Source organism: Salvelinus fontinalis, chromosome 35 (genome assembly GCF_029448725.1).
Source record: "Salvelinus fontinalis isolate EN_2023a chromosome 35, ASM2944872v1, whole genome shotgun sequence".
Lineage (NCBI taxonomy): Eukaryota > Metazoa > Chordata > Actinopteri > Salmoniformes > Salmonidae > Salvelinus > Salvelinus fontinalis.
In genome coordinates, this window is record NC_074699.1 from 26,993,771 (window position 1) to 27,010,948 (window position 17,178).

General features: G+C 47.6%; 1 protein-coding gene across 10 annotated transcripts in view; it reads left to right on the forward strand.

Annotated features, from left to right (window-relative positions):
- The window catches only part of LOC129834648 (chromodomain-helicase-DNA-binding protein 9-like), a 168,647-nt gene extending 151,923 nt beyond the window's left edge, over positions 1–16,724 (forward strand). For 8 of the 10 annotated variants that reach the window (XM_055899833.1, XM_055899832.1, XM_055899834.1 and 5 more), the window contains 16 exons: positions 1,667–1,756; positions 5,733–5,836; positions 6,266–6,383; positions 6,748–6,805; positions 6,987–7,035; positions 8,108–8,369; positions 8,540–8,745; positions 9,034–9,942; positions 10,104–10,270; positions 10,485–10,754; positions 11,669–11,855; positions 12,104–12,252; positions 12,585–12,818; positions 13,104–13,253; positions 13,361–13,465; positions 13,905–16,724. In XM_055899833.1, the coding sequence (XP_055755808.1) occupies positions 1,667–1,756; positions 5,733–5,836; positions 6,266–6,383; positions 6,748–6,805; positions 6,987–7,035; positions 8,108–8,369; positions 8,540–8,745; positions 9,034–9,942; positions 10,104–10,270; positions 10,485–10,754; positions 11,669–11,855; positions 12,104–12,252; positions 12,585–12,818; positions 13,104–13,253; positions 13,361–13,465; positions 13,905–14,906 (4,060 nt within the window). In that variant the 3' untranslated portion in view covers positions 14,907–16,724. The remainder of the gene's footprint in view (positions 1–1,666; positions 1,757–5,732; positions 5,837–6,265; positions 6,384–6,747; positions 6,806–6,986; positions 7,036–8,107; positions 8,370–8,539; positions 8,746–9,033; positions 9,943–10,103; positions 10,271–10,484; positions 10,755–11,668; positions 11,856–12,103; positions 12,253–12,584; positions 12,819–13,103; positions 13,254–13,360; positions 13,466–13,904) is intronic. The other 2 variants (XM_055899835.1, XM_055899836.1) reach the window with 2 other exon arrangements.
- Positions 16,725–17,178: the final 454 nt, after the last annotated feature.

The following is a 17,178-nucleotide window of genomic DNA, read 5'->3' on the forward strand; positions in this document are numbered from 1 at the left end:
GAACCCTGTCCTATGATAATGACATTTAGAAGATATGTGTTCAATACTGTGTAGCTACTAGTACTGTGTTCTGTTGGGATATGTGTAACATTCTCAGTATGACTTGTGCTAGTACATGCATGTGATTGTGGGTGTGTGTTTACCTTTATGTATCTGACTGTTTGTATCTGCTTGTATAGTAAGTACAGTATGTACATGAGTGTATGGGTATTTTACGTGTGTGTGTGTGTGTGTGTGTGTGTGTGTGTGTGTGTGTGTGTGTGTGTGTGTGTGTGTGTGTGTGTGTGTGTGTGTGTGTGTGTGTGTGTGTGTGTGTGTGTGTGTGTGTACTCACACTCATGTGCATGTATGAGCTCTATGTCTGGTGCAGAGAGGGTCCCTTCTCCGTCAGATACCTCCCACACTCCAGGCTGTCTGTCTGAGTGTAAGAGAGAGAGAGAGAGGGAAAGAGTGATGTAGGGCCTTGCTGACAGCCACAGGAAACAGCAGCTGCTGCGGGGAGACCCAGGGCACAGCCCCTCAGAGGCAGGGAGGGAGGGGAGAGGCCTGGACCTGAACCTCAGCACTGGAGCTCACAGCTCTGCCTGCAGAGGGGGTGTTCTCATGTCACTCCCTTTCCACTAGTGTCATAATGGATGTGTAAAGCTAGGGCCACACACACCATCTGAAGAAATCTACTCTGGACCTTTTAACCTGCCACACTGTTAGACAGATTTTAAAAAATGAGATGTTCTCAGACCCTAGCTTGAGAGAGGAAGGGAGACTAGAATGTATGCCAATTCATCACAGATCAGGCATACCATACCCCACCCACCACCCTCCACCTTCCACCTCCTGACTGATGCCTGGCTGGGTGTGTCATGGAAACAGCATCTCTCCTCTGACTCAGCCTGCCTCTCTCTTCTCTCCTCTCCCTGCCAGCCCAGAGATCACATCATATCACACTCTATGGCACAGACACTGTCTCACTCTCTATGGCACAGACACTGTCTCACTCTCTATGGCACAGACACTGCATCGGGGACTGACTACACAGTGACTGTACTGACTGCATATTTTCTATCCCACTCCATTTTGGGCATGTGTGTATCATTGAGGTCAACATTTATACAGTATATACAACAATACAAAATGTTTCCCTTTGCGTGGACAGTTGATCTACCGTGACGAGCTAGGCACAGTATTTCAGTCATCCACCGTGACGAGCTAGGCATAGTGTTTCAGTCATCTACCATGACGAGCTAGGCACAGTATTTCAGTCATCTACCGTGACGAGCTAGGCACAGTATTTCAGTCATCTACGTGACGAACTAGGCACAGTATGTCAGTCATCTACCGTGACGAGCTAGGCACAGTATTTCAGTCATCTACGTGACGAGCTAGGCACAGTATTTCAGTCATCTACGTGACGAGCTAGGCACAGTATGTCAGTCATCTACCGTGACGAGCTAGGCACAGTATTTCAGTCATCCCGTAGGAAAGTGAGAATGTGTGAGAGAGAATGATATTTTGATTGTGTGTATATGCGTGAGTTTGTACGTTCGTGAATGTGTGTGTGTGTGTGTATTTACGGACGTGAGTGTGTGTGAAAGCCGTTCTGCTCTCTCAGCGTTTGTGCGTGCTGAGGCTTTGTGGTGACCGCGGGCGGGGCTGTGTCTGTGTGCAGGGTGTTGCTGCGGGTTAGAATGCTCTACTACCTGAAACAAGAGGTGATGGGAAGCCAGTCACAGAAGATACTAGACGGCGTGGACTCCAGGTGAGCTGAACTTTCACCTCTTTTACAACCAAACAGCTCTGAACATTGACAGACACCCTTAGAGTAGAGAACACAACATTTCCAAAGCTCATTAATGCTCTCTCTGTCTATCCTCTAATTGGTCATTTCAGTTGTTAGATTATTTGAAGAGGATTACACTATTTACGCCATTATTTTGAGATGGTCGGATTGATCAGTGGCTATTCAGGCTAGACTGAATGTTATGCCCACCAGTTCAGCCAGGCTGCCAGCACTATGCCAGTATTTGTTTAAGTTTTCTGGTATTTCTGGTAAGCTGCTGGCACTCAAATTCAGCTGACACATCATTTTAGAAGGTTCCGTTTACATTCACTTTTTAAATAGAAACCTGTTCATTCATAGGCCCATGTTGTTCATGTTTTCCATGGTAAGGACATAGACCAAACATGACAGGTTGTTCCCATACATACTGTAGCTGTCTCTATCTATCACCATGTATAAAGAATGGCACAGCTAGTCAGACTCAGGGAAGGAAAGTCCATGTATAAAGGAGGGCACAGCTAGTCAGACTCAGGGAAGTCCATGTATAAAGGAGGGCACAGCTAGTCAGACTCAGGGAAGTCCATGTATAAAGGAGGGCACAGCTAGTCAGACTCAGGGAAGTCCATGTATAAAGGAGGGCACAGCTAGTCAGACTCAGGGAAGTCCATGTATAAAAGAGGGCACAGCTAGTCAGACTCAGGGAAGTCCATGTATAAAGGAGGGCACAGCTAGTCAGACTCAGGGAAGGAAAGTCCATGTATAAAGGAGGGCACAGCTAGTCAGACTCAGGGAAGTCCATGTATAAAAGAGGGCACAGCTAGTCAGACTCAGGGAAGGAAAGTCCATGTATAAAGGAGGGCACAGCTAGTCAGACTCAGGAAAGTCCATGTATAAAGGAGGGCACAGCTAGTCAGACTCAGGGAAGTCCATGTATAAAGGAGGGCACAGCTAGTCAGACTCAGGGAAGTCCATGTATAAAGGAGGGCACAGCTAGTCAGACTCAGGGAAGTCCATGTATAAAGGAGGGCACAGCTAGTCAGACTCAGGGAAGTCCATGTATAAAGGAGGGCACAGCTAGTCAGACTCAGGGAAGTCCATGTATAAAGGAGGGCACAGCTAGTTAGACTCAGGGAAGGAAAGTCCATGTATAAAGGAGGGCACAGCTAGTCAGACTCAGGGAAGGAAAGTCCATGTATAAAGGAGGGCACAGCCAGTCAGACTCAGGGAAGGAAAGTCCATATATAAAGGAGGGCACAGCTAGTCAAACTCAGGGAAGGAAAGTCCATGTATAAAGGAGGGCACAGCTAGTCAAACTCAGGGAAGGAAAGTCCATGTATAAAGGAGGGCACAGCTAGTCAAACTCAGGGAAGGAAAGTCCATGTATAAAGGAGGGCACAGCTAGTCAGACTCAGGGAAGGAAAGTCCATGTATAAAGGAGGGCACAGCTAGTCAGACTCAGGGAAGGAAAGTCCATTTATAAAGGAGGGCACAGCTAGTCAAACTCAGGGAAGGAAAGTCCATGTATAAAGGAGGGCACAGCTAGTCTGACTCAGGGAAGTCCATGTATAAAGGAGGGCACAGCTAGTCAGACTCAGGAAAGTCCATGTATAAAGGAGGGCACAGCTAGTCAGACTCAGGGAAGTCCATGTATAAAGGAGGGCACAGCTAGTCTGACTCAGGGAAGTCCATGTATAAAGGAGGGCACAGCTAGTCAGACTCAGGAAAGTCCATGTATAAAGGAGGGCACAGCTAGTCAGACTCAGGGAAGTCCATGTATAAAGGAGGGCACAGCTAGTCAGACTCAGGGAAGTCCATGTATAAAGGAGGGCACAGCTAGTCAGACTCAGGGAAGGAAAGTCCATGTATAAAGGAGGGCACAGCTAGTCAGACTCAGGGAAGTCCGTATATAAAGGAGGGCACAGCTAGTCAGACTCAGGGAAGGAAAGTCCATGTATAAAGGAGGGCACAGCTAGTCAGACTCAGGGAAGGGAAGTCCATGTATAAAGGAGGGCACAGCTAGTCAGACTCAGGGAAGGAAAGTCCATGTATAAAGGAGGGCACAGCTAGTCAGACTCAGGGAAGGGAAGTCCGTATATAAAGGAGGGCACAGCTAGTCAGACTCAGGGAAGTCCATGTATAAAGGAGGGCACAGCTAGTCAGACTCAGGGAAGTCCATGTATAAAGGAGGGCACAGCTAGTCAGACTCAGGGAAGGAAAGTCCATGTATAAAGGAGGGCACAGCTAGTTAGACTCAGGGAAGTCCATGTATAAAGGAGGGCACAGCTAGTTAGACTCAGGGAAGGAAAGTCCATGTATAAAGGAGGGCACAGCTAGTCAGACTCAGGGAAGGAAAGTCCATGTATAAAGGAGGGCACAGCTAGTTAGACTCAGGGAAGGAAAGTCCATGTATAAAGGAGGGCACAGCTAGTCAGACTCAGGGAAGGAAAGTCCATGTATAAAGGAGGGCACAGCTAGTCAGACTCAGGGAAGTCCATGTATAAAGGAGGGCACAGCTAGTCAGACTCAGGGAAGTCCATGTATAAAGGAGGGCACAGCTAGTCAGACTCAGGGAAGTCCATGTATAAAGGAGGGCACAGCTAGTCAGACTCAGGGAAGTCCATGTATAAAGGAGGGCACAGCTAGTCAGACTCAGGGAAGTCCATGTATAAAGGAGGGCACAGCTAGTCAGTCTCAGGGAAGGAAAGTCCATGTATAAAGGAGGGCACAGCTAGTCAGACTCAGGGAAGGGAAGTCCATGTATAAAGAAGGGCACAGCTAGTCAGACTCAGGGAAGGAAAGTCCATGTATAAAGGAGGGCACAGCTAGTCAGACTCAGGGAAGTCCGTATATAAAGGAGGGCACAGCTAGTCAGACTCAGGGAAGGAAAGTCCATGTATAAAGGAGGGCACAGCTAGTCAGACTCAGGGAAGTCCATGTATAAAGGAGGGCACAGCTAGTCAGACTCAGGGAAGTCCATGTATAAAGGAGGGCACAGCTAGTCAGACTCAGGGAAGTCCATGTATAAAGGAGGGCACAGCTAGTCAGACTCAGGGAAGTCCATGTATAAAGGAGGGCACAGCTAGTCAGACTCAGGAAAGTCCATGTATAAAGGAGGGCACAGCTAGTCAGACTCAGGGAAGGAAAGTCCATGTATAAAGGAGGGCACAGCTAGTCAGACTCAGGGAAGGAAAGTCCATGTATAAAGGAGGGCACAGCTAGTCTGACTCAGGAAAGTCCATGTATAAAGGAGGGCACAGCTAGTCAGACTCAGGAAAGTCCATGTATAAAGGAGGGCACAGCTAGTCAGACTCAGGGAAGGAAAGTCCATGTATAAAGGAGGGCACAGCTAGTTAGACTCAGGGAAGGAAAGTCCATGTATAAAGAAGGGCACAGCTAGTCAGACTCAGGGAAGGGAAGTCCATGTATAAAGAAGGGCACAGCTAGTCAGACTCAGGGAAGGGAAGTCCATGTATAAAGAAGGGCACAGCTAGTCAGACTCAGGGAAGTCCATGTATAAAGGAGGGCACAGCTAGTCAGACTCAGGGAAGTCCATGTATAAAGGAGGGCACAGCTAGTCAGACTCAGGGAAGTCCATGTATAAAGGAGGGCACAGCTAGTCAGACTCAGGGGAAAGTCATTAGTCACTCCACCTGCTGTTTAAAGATGGATCAGCAGCTTCTCAGAACCAATACTATTGAGGAGGGAATACAGAAGTGGGTGAGGAAAAATGTTGAGTATTTTTAGTCCCCAGAGACATTTTCAGCCTTGATGCTGACCTAATAAAAGTCTTATCTGAGCTCATGGTTTTGGGTGTACCATGCTGTTGCTTATCTGAGAATCTATTTCTGAATGGATCCCAGCAGTCATAGTACCCATGAGTCCCCCATGCTATACATATATAGACCTGTTCCTCCTGACATGTTATGTTCTGTCCACACCCCCTCCTCCTCATCAGTGAGATCAAGATCTGGGTTCCTGAGCCCGACAGCTCTGAGCTACCAGCCCTGTGGTGGGACAACATCTCTGACAAGTGTCTGCTGTTGGGGGTCTACAAGCACGGTGAGTCGACAACGGGGACCAGGGATGTACTAACTGACCCACAGGCCTGAGACAACTAGGAATGTGTGATACTAAGGCTACGATACTAACATAACACTTAGCATAAAGTCATGTATTGGGCATGTATTCTAAGTGGGTTTACTAGAATGGATATAGGAACAGAGCCTAGACAAATGTAGAGAGTGAAAACGGGTCAGGGGGAATTAATCAGATACAGTATAGTATGTACAGTTCTGAGTTAGTGTCATGTGGAAAATGTACTGTAGGTGTTTTCATGTTCTTCCATGGGGATGTAGTTTACACTGGATGACAGCTGTCACACTCACCTTTGGGGGAAAGTGGCCATCTGTATGTTTGTTTTTTATCTCTTCAAGTTTCCAAGTTCTAACCTCTGTTTGTTTACCTCTCCACTGTGGTCCACTCATACAGGTTATGAGAAGTACAACACGGTGCGTGCAGACCCTGCCTTCTGCTTCCTAGAGCGAGTGGGCCGGCCAGACGAGAAGGCCATCGCTGCTGAACAGAGAGCCAATGACTTCATGGATGGGTAGGTAACATTACACATCATGGCTGACTGACTGATTGACTGAGTCAGCTAGTTAGCTTGTCGGTCTCCTCCACTGAGTCAGACAGGGCTTAGACACACAATGACACACTTAAAAAGTTTCAGTTGTTGTAACACTTTTTATAACCAGTCATAAAGCTATGATAGAAAAGAAAGAAACTAGAAACTGATATTATTGTAAAAACCTTTTCTGAAGTGAATCTGAGTCCGTGTTTAGTTCAGGGCTGTTAGGAGCTGCCTGCAAGTTCCCCTGTCTGTTACCTTGTGTGGCCCTTGCTGACTGACTGAATAACTGGCTGACTTACTGGCTGGCTGACTGACTGACGGTTGTTATCTGTGTTTGCAGGGACGTGGATGACCCAGAATACAAGCCCGCCCCAGCCTTGCTGAAGGACGATATGGAGGTGAGGCCACAACGAAGGGGGGCAGAACAGAGCCAGCACAGCAACAGATAAGGCTGCTGTACACACTGACTGGCATGTGTATTCTCTGCTCCTGTAGAGACTAGACAATACAGGTTGTTTTGAGTGTTATTGTGTCCAGTACTGTGTCCAGTGTTTGAACACACACTTCTCTCCTCCATAGGATGACGCCTCCTCTCCTGGAGACCTGGTTGTCACAGACAACCCTGGAGGTCAGTTACATCTTTCTATTCATTCTCTTTCTACTCAGCTTTTGTACTATCACAACCAATACACATCATATTACAATATCTACTACCAGTCACTACTACCAGTCACTACTACTATTACAAATACTGCTACTACAAGGCACTACTACTACTACCAGTCGCTGCTACCGCTACTACTACTACCAGTCGCTGCTACCGCTACTACTACTACCAGTCACTGCTACCGCTACTACTACTACTACCAGTCACTGCTACTACTACTACTACCAGTCACTACTACTACTAATACTACTACTACTACTACCAGTCACTGCTACCGCTACTACTGCTACTACTACTACTACTACTACTACTACTACTACGAGTCGCCACTACTACTAATACTACTACTACTACTACCAGTCACTGCTACTGCTACTACTACTACTACTACTACCAGTCACCACCAGTACTACTACTACCAGTCACTGCTAAACTACTACTACTACTACCAGTCACCACCAGTACTACTACTACCAATCACTGCTACTACTACTACCAGTCACCACCAGTACTACTACTGCCAGTCACTGCTACTGCTACTACTACTACTACTACTACTACTACTACTACGAGTCGCCACTACTACTAATACTACTACTACTACTACCAGTCACTGCTACTGCTACTACTACTACTACTACTACCAGTCACCACCAGTACTACTACTACCAGTCACTGCTAAACTACTACTACTACTACCAGTCACCACCAGTACTACTACTACCAATCACTGCTACTACTACTACCAGTCACCACCAGTACTACTACTGCCAGTCACTGCTACTGCTACTGCTACTACTACTACTACTACTACTACTACTACCAGTCACCACCAGTACTACTACTACCAGTCACTACTATTACAACAACTACTACTACTGCTACTAGCACCAGTCACTACTATTACAAACAGTCACTACTACTAGTGCTACTACTGCTGAAACTACTACAACTTCTTCCACTACTATAAAACAACTTAAAAAGCGTTCTCCCTGGTTAAACAATGTGTGTGTTGTGTATGTGTGCTCTGCAGAGGGTGCTCCAGTGATGATGGAGGGGTTAGGTGGAGGAGGAGGAGATGCAGCCTACTGGCCCTCCTCCTCAGTACTAACAGCCAGACTGAGACGTCTGATCACAGCCTCTCAGCGCTACACCAAGTCCAGACAGATCCTCCACATCCACCAGACCCAGACACAGCACACCACCCAGGTCACGCCCTCACTGTGCCCCCTGCCACCCACCCTCAACGACACTATCAACCCCAAGATGGCCGCCAAGATAGAACGCCAGCAGAGGTGAGTGAAGCTGCAAGGCCTGGACAGAAACTTAAAATTAGCCACGGTCTATAACTTATACCACTGTCTCCTTCTCTCTTCCGCTTTCTCTCCTCCCTCTCTCTGTGTATATCTCTATCTCTACCCCTATTTTTCTTTCTCTCTGTTTCTCTCTCCCTCCCTCTCCCCAGATGGACGAGGCGAGAGGAAGCTGATTTCTACCGTGTGGTGTCTACCTTTGGTGTGGTGTTTGACCCAGACCTGGGCCGTTTCGACTGGACCAAGTTCAGAGCCATGGCTCGGCTGCACAAGAAGACAGACGAGAGTCTGCAGAAGTACCTGTGGGCCTTCACTGGCATGTGCAGGAGAGTGTGTCGCCTGCCACCCAGAGAAGGAGGTGAGAGAGATACTGTTCATCTGTGCTGTGCCACCTGTAGAAAGGGTGTGGAAGTCAATATACTTATAAGCTGTATACTGTGTTGTTTATTAGAGGAGTTGTGTGCTTACTAATAATACCTGCTGATAATGTGCTACAGTATGTCAAGGTTAATGATTTCAGGAAATGCTGGGGAAACAAGCAAGAGATAAGGTTAACGATCAATGGAAAGTTAAACAGCGAGTGGAATGAGTTTACAGATGTATGAATTATGCAGGACAGCCTTATTCTCTCTCTCCCTCTCTCTAGACACAGCGGTGGACCCCTCTCTGTCCATTCAGCCCATCACAGAGGAGCGTGCATCTCGTACCCTCTACAGAGTAGAGCTGCTACGCCAGGTCAGGGAACAGGTCCTGCGCCACCCCTCGCTCTATGAGCGCCTGCCCCTGTGCCAGCTGGGCTCGGACCTGCCCGTGTGGTGGGAGACCGGTACCCACGACCGAGATCTCCTAATCGGGGCCGCCAAGCACGGCGTCAGCCGCACAGACTACCACATCCTCCGAGACCCAGAGCTCTGCTTCATGGCTGCCCAGCGCAACTACAGCCAGAATAAAGGAGTCCAACAGCCATCCCAGACCCCTACTCCGCTCCTTAACCCCCAGTACCAGGCTAGTAGAGACCCAGCCTTGGCAGAGTGCCCTGTGCCTGCCCCAGCCCAGAGGGAGAGGGATGACATCCTGGGGGCAGTGCCCAAAGAAGAACCTCCCTCGGAGGGGGGGGAGCGCATGGAGAGAGGGGGTCAGGTGGAGGGGGAGAGGTGGAGTCCCCAGCCTGCCCCTCTCACTCCTACAGGGATAGAGGAGAAGCCTGACCTGGGGGTGGTGAAAGGAGAGAATGAGAGCCACATGGTGGCGGCACGGACCAAGCCACTCACACCCAACTCAGCCGCCAGGAAAGAGAAGAAAGCCAATAAAAGAAGTCGAAGAGAGGCCAGACGAGCCGCCTCTGCAGCATCAGACTCCGACTCGGACGGCTCCTCCTCCAGCTCTTCATCACGATCTTCTTCATCATCGTCATCGTCGTCCTCTTCCTCCTCACGCTCCGGATCCAGCTCCTCTTCATCTTCATCCTGCTCATCAGGCTCCTCATCTTCCTCTTCCTCATCTTCATCTTCCTCTGTTGACAGTGAGAGTGAGGGAGAGGAAGGAAAGACCAAGGGTGAGTGCTGTTATTATTCTTTTGGTTCTTGCAGTGAAAGACTTTTACAGTACCGTTGAGGCAATCAATGTTGTAATTTTGCCAAGGTAGTTAGGCTGTCTGAAGTTGTGTTGTATATTTTGAGGTTTTCTAAAGTAGAGTTATATTGCATGTTCTTCCAGTCCCGACAGTGGCCATCGTGAAGGGATTTGACGAAGACAGTGTGGCATCTCTCAGCACCACTCAGGATGAGATGCAGGACAGTCACGTGACAGAGAACGGCAGCAACAACTCACACCACCACCCCTTCCAGGGAGGATACATGCTGGCTGCATCCTACTGGCCCAAAGTAAACACACACACCAAACCTCTTTGTGTTTCAGTTCTAGCCTGAGTTAGTTTCCTGAGAATCCCAACCATGTTGAAACAGCACTTAGGAGGGTGCTGTTCACGATAATCCAGTTTTATTTCATTCTTCCACCAGACGATATAGTCCGGGCAAAAGCCAATCAGCATCCAGGATCCAAACAACTTGTTTTATAATGTCCCCTGTCCCCCTGTAGGACCGTGTGATGATCAACCGTCTGGACAGTATCTGCCAAGCAGTGCTGAAGGGGAAGTGGCCGGGGGCCCGGCGGTCGTACGAGGCAGGAGGGGCCGTAGCCTCCTTCTACACCACCAAGCTGCTGGACAATGCAGCTGCGGCCAACAACAGCAGCAACCTCTGCTCAGCTTCCGCCTCGGCCTCAGAGGACCCCTCTGCCTCCCCTCAGGGTTCAAAGGTGAAGAAGCATGTTGCAGGAGAAAAGGAGTTCTCAGTGAAAATGAATGAAGTATGTTGATTTCCGTTACTCCCCTCTCGTAGGACCCCACACCACTCCAAAGCCTAATTGTGGTGTTTCAGCATGTTTTGTTGGGGATTTTGATTTTGTTGTTTTGGCTGCTGCCTACAATACTGATTTGTTTAATAGTAATACCCTCTTTAATTTCTACCCACTCTATGTGGATTGGGATCTGGGCTGTAATTACATTTTTACATATATCAGTCATTCATGGATGGGAAGCTAATAAGAAGCTTAGTGTGGAGAGACACTGGGGTTTGAGAGGGTTGATCTGATTGAGATGGGGCTGGCTCGCTATTGTGGGGGATTGGGATGGGACTCTAGTACTGTGGGTGTTCTGTCTCTAATGGGGCTGATAGCAGCTGGGCTATTAACCATGAAGGCCTGCTTCCTGCTTGCTTTAATACTACAGTAGCTAGCTATGAGCCTACATTGCCATAGCAACAGAGGGAGGAGCATTTGTGTCAAATATTCAATAAAATGGCCACTGACTGCTGCTACAGGGTTGCTGGGGCTTTCCTGATCGGTTTGGCTGGAATCTTGACCTTAATAAGGAATATGCTGAAAGCTGGAGCCTTCCATGTGACATAGTCCTTCAGTAAACTCCTGACATTGCATAGACAACTTCCCCTATATGCTTCTAGCTGCTACAGTATATGCTGTGTCCCTACCCATAACTATCCCTACTTCCAACTTCCAAAAATACAGAATGCTCTTAGAGCGAATCCTTACAAGCCAACAAAGTATTGTGCCAATGCAGTGAAAATCAAAACAAGCACTTAGATCACCTCCCTTTTTTCTGTTATGTTTTGGTTAGTTTTTTTTCTGTAGAAGGGGCTCCAATGCCATCAGACAGTGTGACCTCGTGTTTCTGTGTAATTGACTGACAGTCTCTCTCTCTGCAGCAGGAGGGGGGTTTGAAGCTGACCTTCCAGAAGCAGGGGCCCGGCCAGCCCCTGAAGAGGCCCCTGGAGCCTGAGGAGGGGCCCCTGAGCCAGCAGCAGTACCTTACAAGGCTCCATGAGCTCCAGAGTGCCTCAGACACCAGTCTGGCTGACTTTACCAAGCCCCAGGCTGCCAGCTTCCCACAGGGTACATACAGACTAGGGCTGACCACAAAGTCCTGTTTTTACAGCAATGTATTGTTAGTTTATACAATTGAAAGTTCACCTGATACCCTTCATGAGAAATCTCAAAGCTAAACTGTGTGCTTTTTATTTGGTACCACTAGATGGCAACAAAGATACATTTCCCTTTATGTTGTACATTCATGATTGTGATGGTGTGTAGTGCTTTAGTCTTCTGTTTTAATCTGGGACACGTTGTTTGTGTGTTTCCAGCCTCTACAGGTCTGGCGGGTCAGATGAAGCTGAACGGAGGTATGGATGGCCAGCCGGTGGTGAAGAGGAGGAGAGGAAGGAGGAAGAATGTGGAGGGGATGGACCTGCTCTATATGAACAGGAACAGAGGACCAGCCGTGCCTGAAAGCGTAAGATCTTAATGTACTTTTCTCTCTTCTCTTTGGGGCTCTACGTCTTCCCTGTCAATCATCTCACTCCTATCTTGCTATCTTACGTCCTTCAACATCTAGTCCTTAAACACTGGGTACTGAAAAGCTACATGTGATTGCATGGTTTTAAGAGATATTTAAAGTTTGAAGAGTATGCCTAAATGTATTTACCTAGCAATTGAAAATAAAATATAGGATTTACTGTGTGAAGTGAAGTATAGGAGGCCGTATGAGGGGTATGCTAGCATGCCTATACAAACACTAGCCACTTGATATTCACTGATGGGATGATGTCTACCCTGCATCTCCAGGTGCCCCCGGCGTGGGGTGGTATGGGTCAGGCTGGCACTGGGCTGTCTATTGCCTCAGGGCAGGGTAACCACCTAGGGGGCCAGGGCCCTATGGACACAGAGAGCAGGGTCTCTGTCATCAACCTGAAAGATGGGACCCGTCTGGCCGGAGACGATGCCCCCAGGAGGAGGGAGCTGGAGCTGTGGCTAAAAGAACACCCAGGCTTTGTGGCCGACACAGGGGCCTTCATCCCTGTGAGTCCCTCCCTTCCTCTTCCTCACCCTCTGATTCTCCATTCCTCTATCCCTAACCCAGGGTTTATTAAGGGCTGTGAATATACTGTACAACTACAATAGACATCCGTCAGGGTTACGGACATTTCCATACAGTCAGTTCATGACATAAACAGAAATTCCATTTGCAATTTGAATCAAAATGCAATTGACCTCAACCATGATTTTCATTGACGGTAGATATTGTTTTGTATGTAGTCCTGTAGTTGAACCTCTGTATCCCTGACCCTCCCATCTCCTCCTCAGGGAGTGAATAAGAGGCAGCTGGAGCAGTTCCAGCAGGATGGTAGACCCAAGCAGAAGAGGCATCGCTGTAGAAACCCCAACAAGATCGATGTCAACAGTCTGACAGGAGAGGAGAGGGTCCAGATCATCAACAGGAGAAATGCACGCAAGGTGAGGCAGCAGTAGACGTGTGTGTGTGTGTGTGTGTGTGTGTGCGTGCGTGCGTGCGTTGTATAACTTCTACTTTGTCTCATGTTGTCCTCCTGTCCTCTCCCCAGGTTGGTGGGGCCTTCGCCCCCCCTCTAAAGGACCTGTGTGGGTTTCTTCAGGAGAACCCAGAGTACGGGGTTCCACCAGAGTGGGCCGACGTCGTCAAGCAGTCGGTAAGTCTGATAGCCTTTACCTCCTTCATATGCTGTAGAACACCCCACAAGTCTACTTGACGTGTATAAAAGAGTAATAATAGAACTACATGTATCTAGTTTGGCTAGTTGTCAGTGCAGTAACTGTGGTTTAGTTAAGCAATAAGCCCCGAGGGGCTGTGGTATATGGCCGATAAACCACGGCTAAGGGCTGTTCTTATGCACAACGCAATATGGTTTGCCGTATACCACAAACCCCTGAGGTGCCTTATTGCTATTATAAACTGGTTACCAACGTAATTAGAGCAGTAGAAAGAAAGGTTTTGTCATACCCGTGGTATACGGTCTGACATACCACGGGTGTCTGCCAATCAGCATTCGGGGCCGGAACGACCCAGTTTCTAACTGTAGTTATCTAATGAAGTTGTTGATTAGAGTGCTAACCCTGTCTGTCCTTCAGGGCTACCTCCCAGAGAGCATGTTTGACCGGATCCTGACAGGACCCATCGTACCAGAGGAGGTGAGTCGGCGTGGACGGAGGCCCAAGAGCGCCCTGGCCAAGGCTGCAGCTACAGCCAACCAGGGGGCCCCATCCCTGGGCCTCAACCCCCTGCTGGCCAACGGCCTCCTCTCTGGCATGGATCTATCTAGTCTACAGGCCTTCCAGCAGAACCTCCAAAGTCTCCAGTCACTGCAGCTCACTGCCGGCCTCATGGGCCTGCCCACTGATGCTAACAACCTGGCCGCCATGTTTCCCATGATGCTCTCTGGCATGGCTGGGCTTCCCAACCTCCTTAGCATGGGGGGTCTGCTGGGGAAGCCCCCACAGGACACCACGGGGGGAGCTGAGCAGAGGAAGAGGAAGAAGGGTAGCAGAGAAGGAGGAGGAGGGGAGCCCTCGTCTGCCTCCTCCAAAGCCCCCTCCTCCTCCCACTCCCACGGCCTCTCCCACACCTCGGACACCAAAGGTGAAAGGACAGAAAGTCAAAGCAGGGACGGGGACGGCCACATCCCCAGTGTCCATTCCCCCTCCAGTTCCTCTGCCACCACCTCCACCACCACCCCACTAAGTGCTTCTGCTGCCCAGGCAGCCTCCAGTCACCCTCTGTCTCTTAACCCCTTGTTACTCTCCAGTATGCTTTACCCAGGGATGCTTCTAACTCCAGGCCTTAACCTTCCTGTGTCCACCACACAGCCACCACACAGTGACTCAAACAGTGACCACAAACCCCACAAGCCCACTAAGACCTCTAAGACCGACCCCTCAAAACCTCTGTCGCCAAGGAGAACACCAGAGTGTCAGGAAGAGGAGAGTCTTGGTGACAAGAGGGAGGAGTCAGGGGAACACAAGGAGGAGAACAGTGGTCCAGAAGGCTCGGGGAAGGCGGATTCATCTTCTTCATCTGAGTCTGGGAGCTCTTCTTCATCTGATGGGTCATCAGACTCCAGCGATGAAGACTGAGCCTAATGAATATATAAATATATTTATGTATCTATTAGAAATGTACACACATACAGTACCAGCCAAAAGTTTGGACACACCTACTCATTCAAGGGTTTTTCTTTATTTTTACTATTTTCTGCATTGTAGAATAATAGTGAAGACATCAAACCTATGAAATAACACATAGGGAATCATGTAGTAACCAAAAAATTGCCTTGATGACAGCTTTGCACACTCTTGGCATTCTCTCAACCAGCTTCTCCTGGAATGCTTTTCCAACAGTCTTGAAGGAGTTGTTGGCTACTTTTCCTTCACTCTGTGGTCCAACTCATCCCAAACCATCTCAATTGGGTTGAGGTCGGGTGGTTGTGGAGGCCAGGTCATCTGATGCAGCACTCCATCACTCTCCTTGGTCAAATAACCCATACACAGCCAGGAGGTGTATTTTGGGTCATGGTCCTGTTGAAAAACAAATAATAATCCCACTAAGCGCAAACCAGATGTGATAGAGGATCGCTGCAGAATGCTGTGGTAGCCATGCTGGTTAAGTATGCCTTGAATTCTAAATAAAACACAGACAGTGTCACCAGCAAAGCACCCCCATACCATCACACCACCTCCTCCATGCTTCACGGTGGGAACCACACATGCCGAGATTATCTCATCAGACCAAAGGACAGATTTCCACCGGTCTAATAGCCATTGCTCGTGTTTCTTGGCCCAAGCAAGTCTCTTCTTCTTACTGGTGTCCTTTAGTAGTGGTTTCTTTGCAGCAATTCGACCATGAAGGCCTGATTCAGTCTCTTCTGAACAATTGATGTTGAGATGTGTCTGAATGAAGCATTCATTTGGGCTCTAGTCAGGTGCAGTTAACTCTAATGAACGTATCCTCTGCAGCTGAGGTAACTGTGGTTCTTCCTTTCCTGTGGCGGTCCTCATGAGAGCCAGCTTCATCATATTGCTTAATGGTTTTTGCCACTGCACTTAAAGAAACTTTCTAAGTTCTTGAAAATGTCCATATTGACTGACCTTCATGTCTTAGAGTAATGATGGACTGTCATTTCTCTTTGCTCATTTGAGCTGTTCCACCCCTACAATGTCACAACACAACTGTTTGGCTCGAACGAATTAAGAAAGAAAGAAATTCCACAAATTAACTTTTAACAAGGCACACCTGTTAATTGAAATGCATTCCAGGTGACTACCTCATGAAGCTGGTTGAGAGAATGCCAAGAGTGTGCAAAGCTGTCATCAAGGCAAAGGGTGGCTACTTTGAAGAATCTCAAATATAAAATATATTTTGATTTGTTTAACAATTTTTTGGTTACTACATGATTCCATATGTGTTATTTCATAGTTTTGATGTATTCACTATTATTCTACAATGTAGAAAATAGTAAAAATATAGAAAAACCCAGGAATGAGTAGGTACGTCCAAACTTTTGACTAGTACTGTATATATTACACATATATATGGATTTCCCTGCACTTACATTGTGATTTATTTTCATGTAAATACAGAAAACTAACTAAAATGTTGTGTAATAAAGACTACAAAAGTGAAAAAAGAAGAACCATGACCTACGAGAAACTGAAATGAACTTTCAGTGTTTGTTCAAAAAGGTACAATCTTGTTTTGAGAGACATTTTGCATGTCAAACTTTAGTAGATTTCTGAACTTTGTGAACTTGTATTAGGCCTACACACATTGATGTACAATTGCAACAGACTGAGAAAAAGAAATCAAAATGGCATTATTGTAATTATTATGTTGGGATTTAATTTTATTAAAAAAGAGGAAATAAATATAGGCTCTCTGCTGAGCTGTACTCTTAATATATTTTGTAGTGTGAGTAAAAGACCCTGAATATTTAGCTTTCCTTTGTAAGTACTGTTACAGGTTTTCTTCTTGACACTTACAGTATACTTTGCGGATCATACGTTTGGAAAAGTCAGCAATAACTCGGGCAGCTAATGAATGTGACTGAAGCTGTAGATCCCTCATCAGCCATGTTTCTCACACAAGGGAGAGGTGTTCAGTCTCTGTTCCAATGTCCACACTAACACAGTTCTTCCAATGAAGAAATGTATTGGACATTCATTCTAAGTAGTATGCTAGTGTGCATTTTGGAATGTAGTCTCCCCTGCTTGTCTCGCACAACCAACACACATGGTTCTTTAGTTACCCATATTACACTCGCTAGCACATAACCAGTTGGGTCTTCTCCCCTGAGGACTGAAAGGACAGCAAACTGACAGGCTGCGCCAAATGCTGCTCTCGCTGGGACAG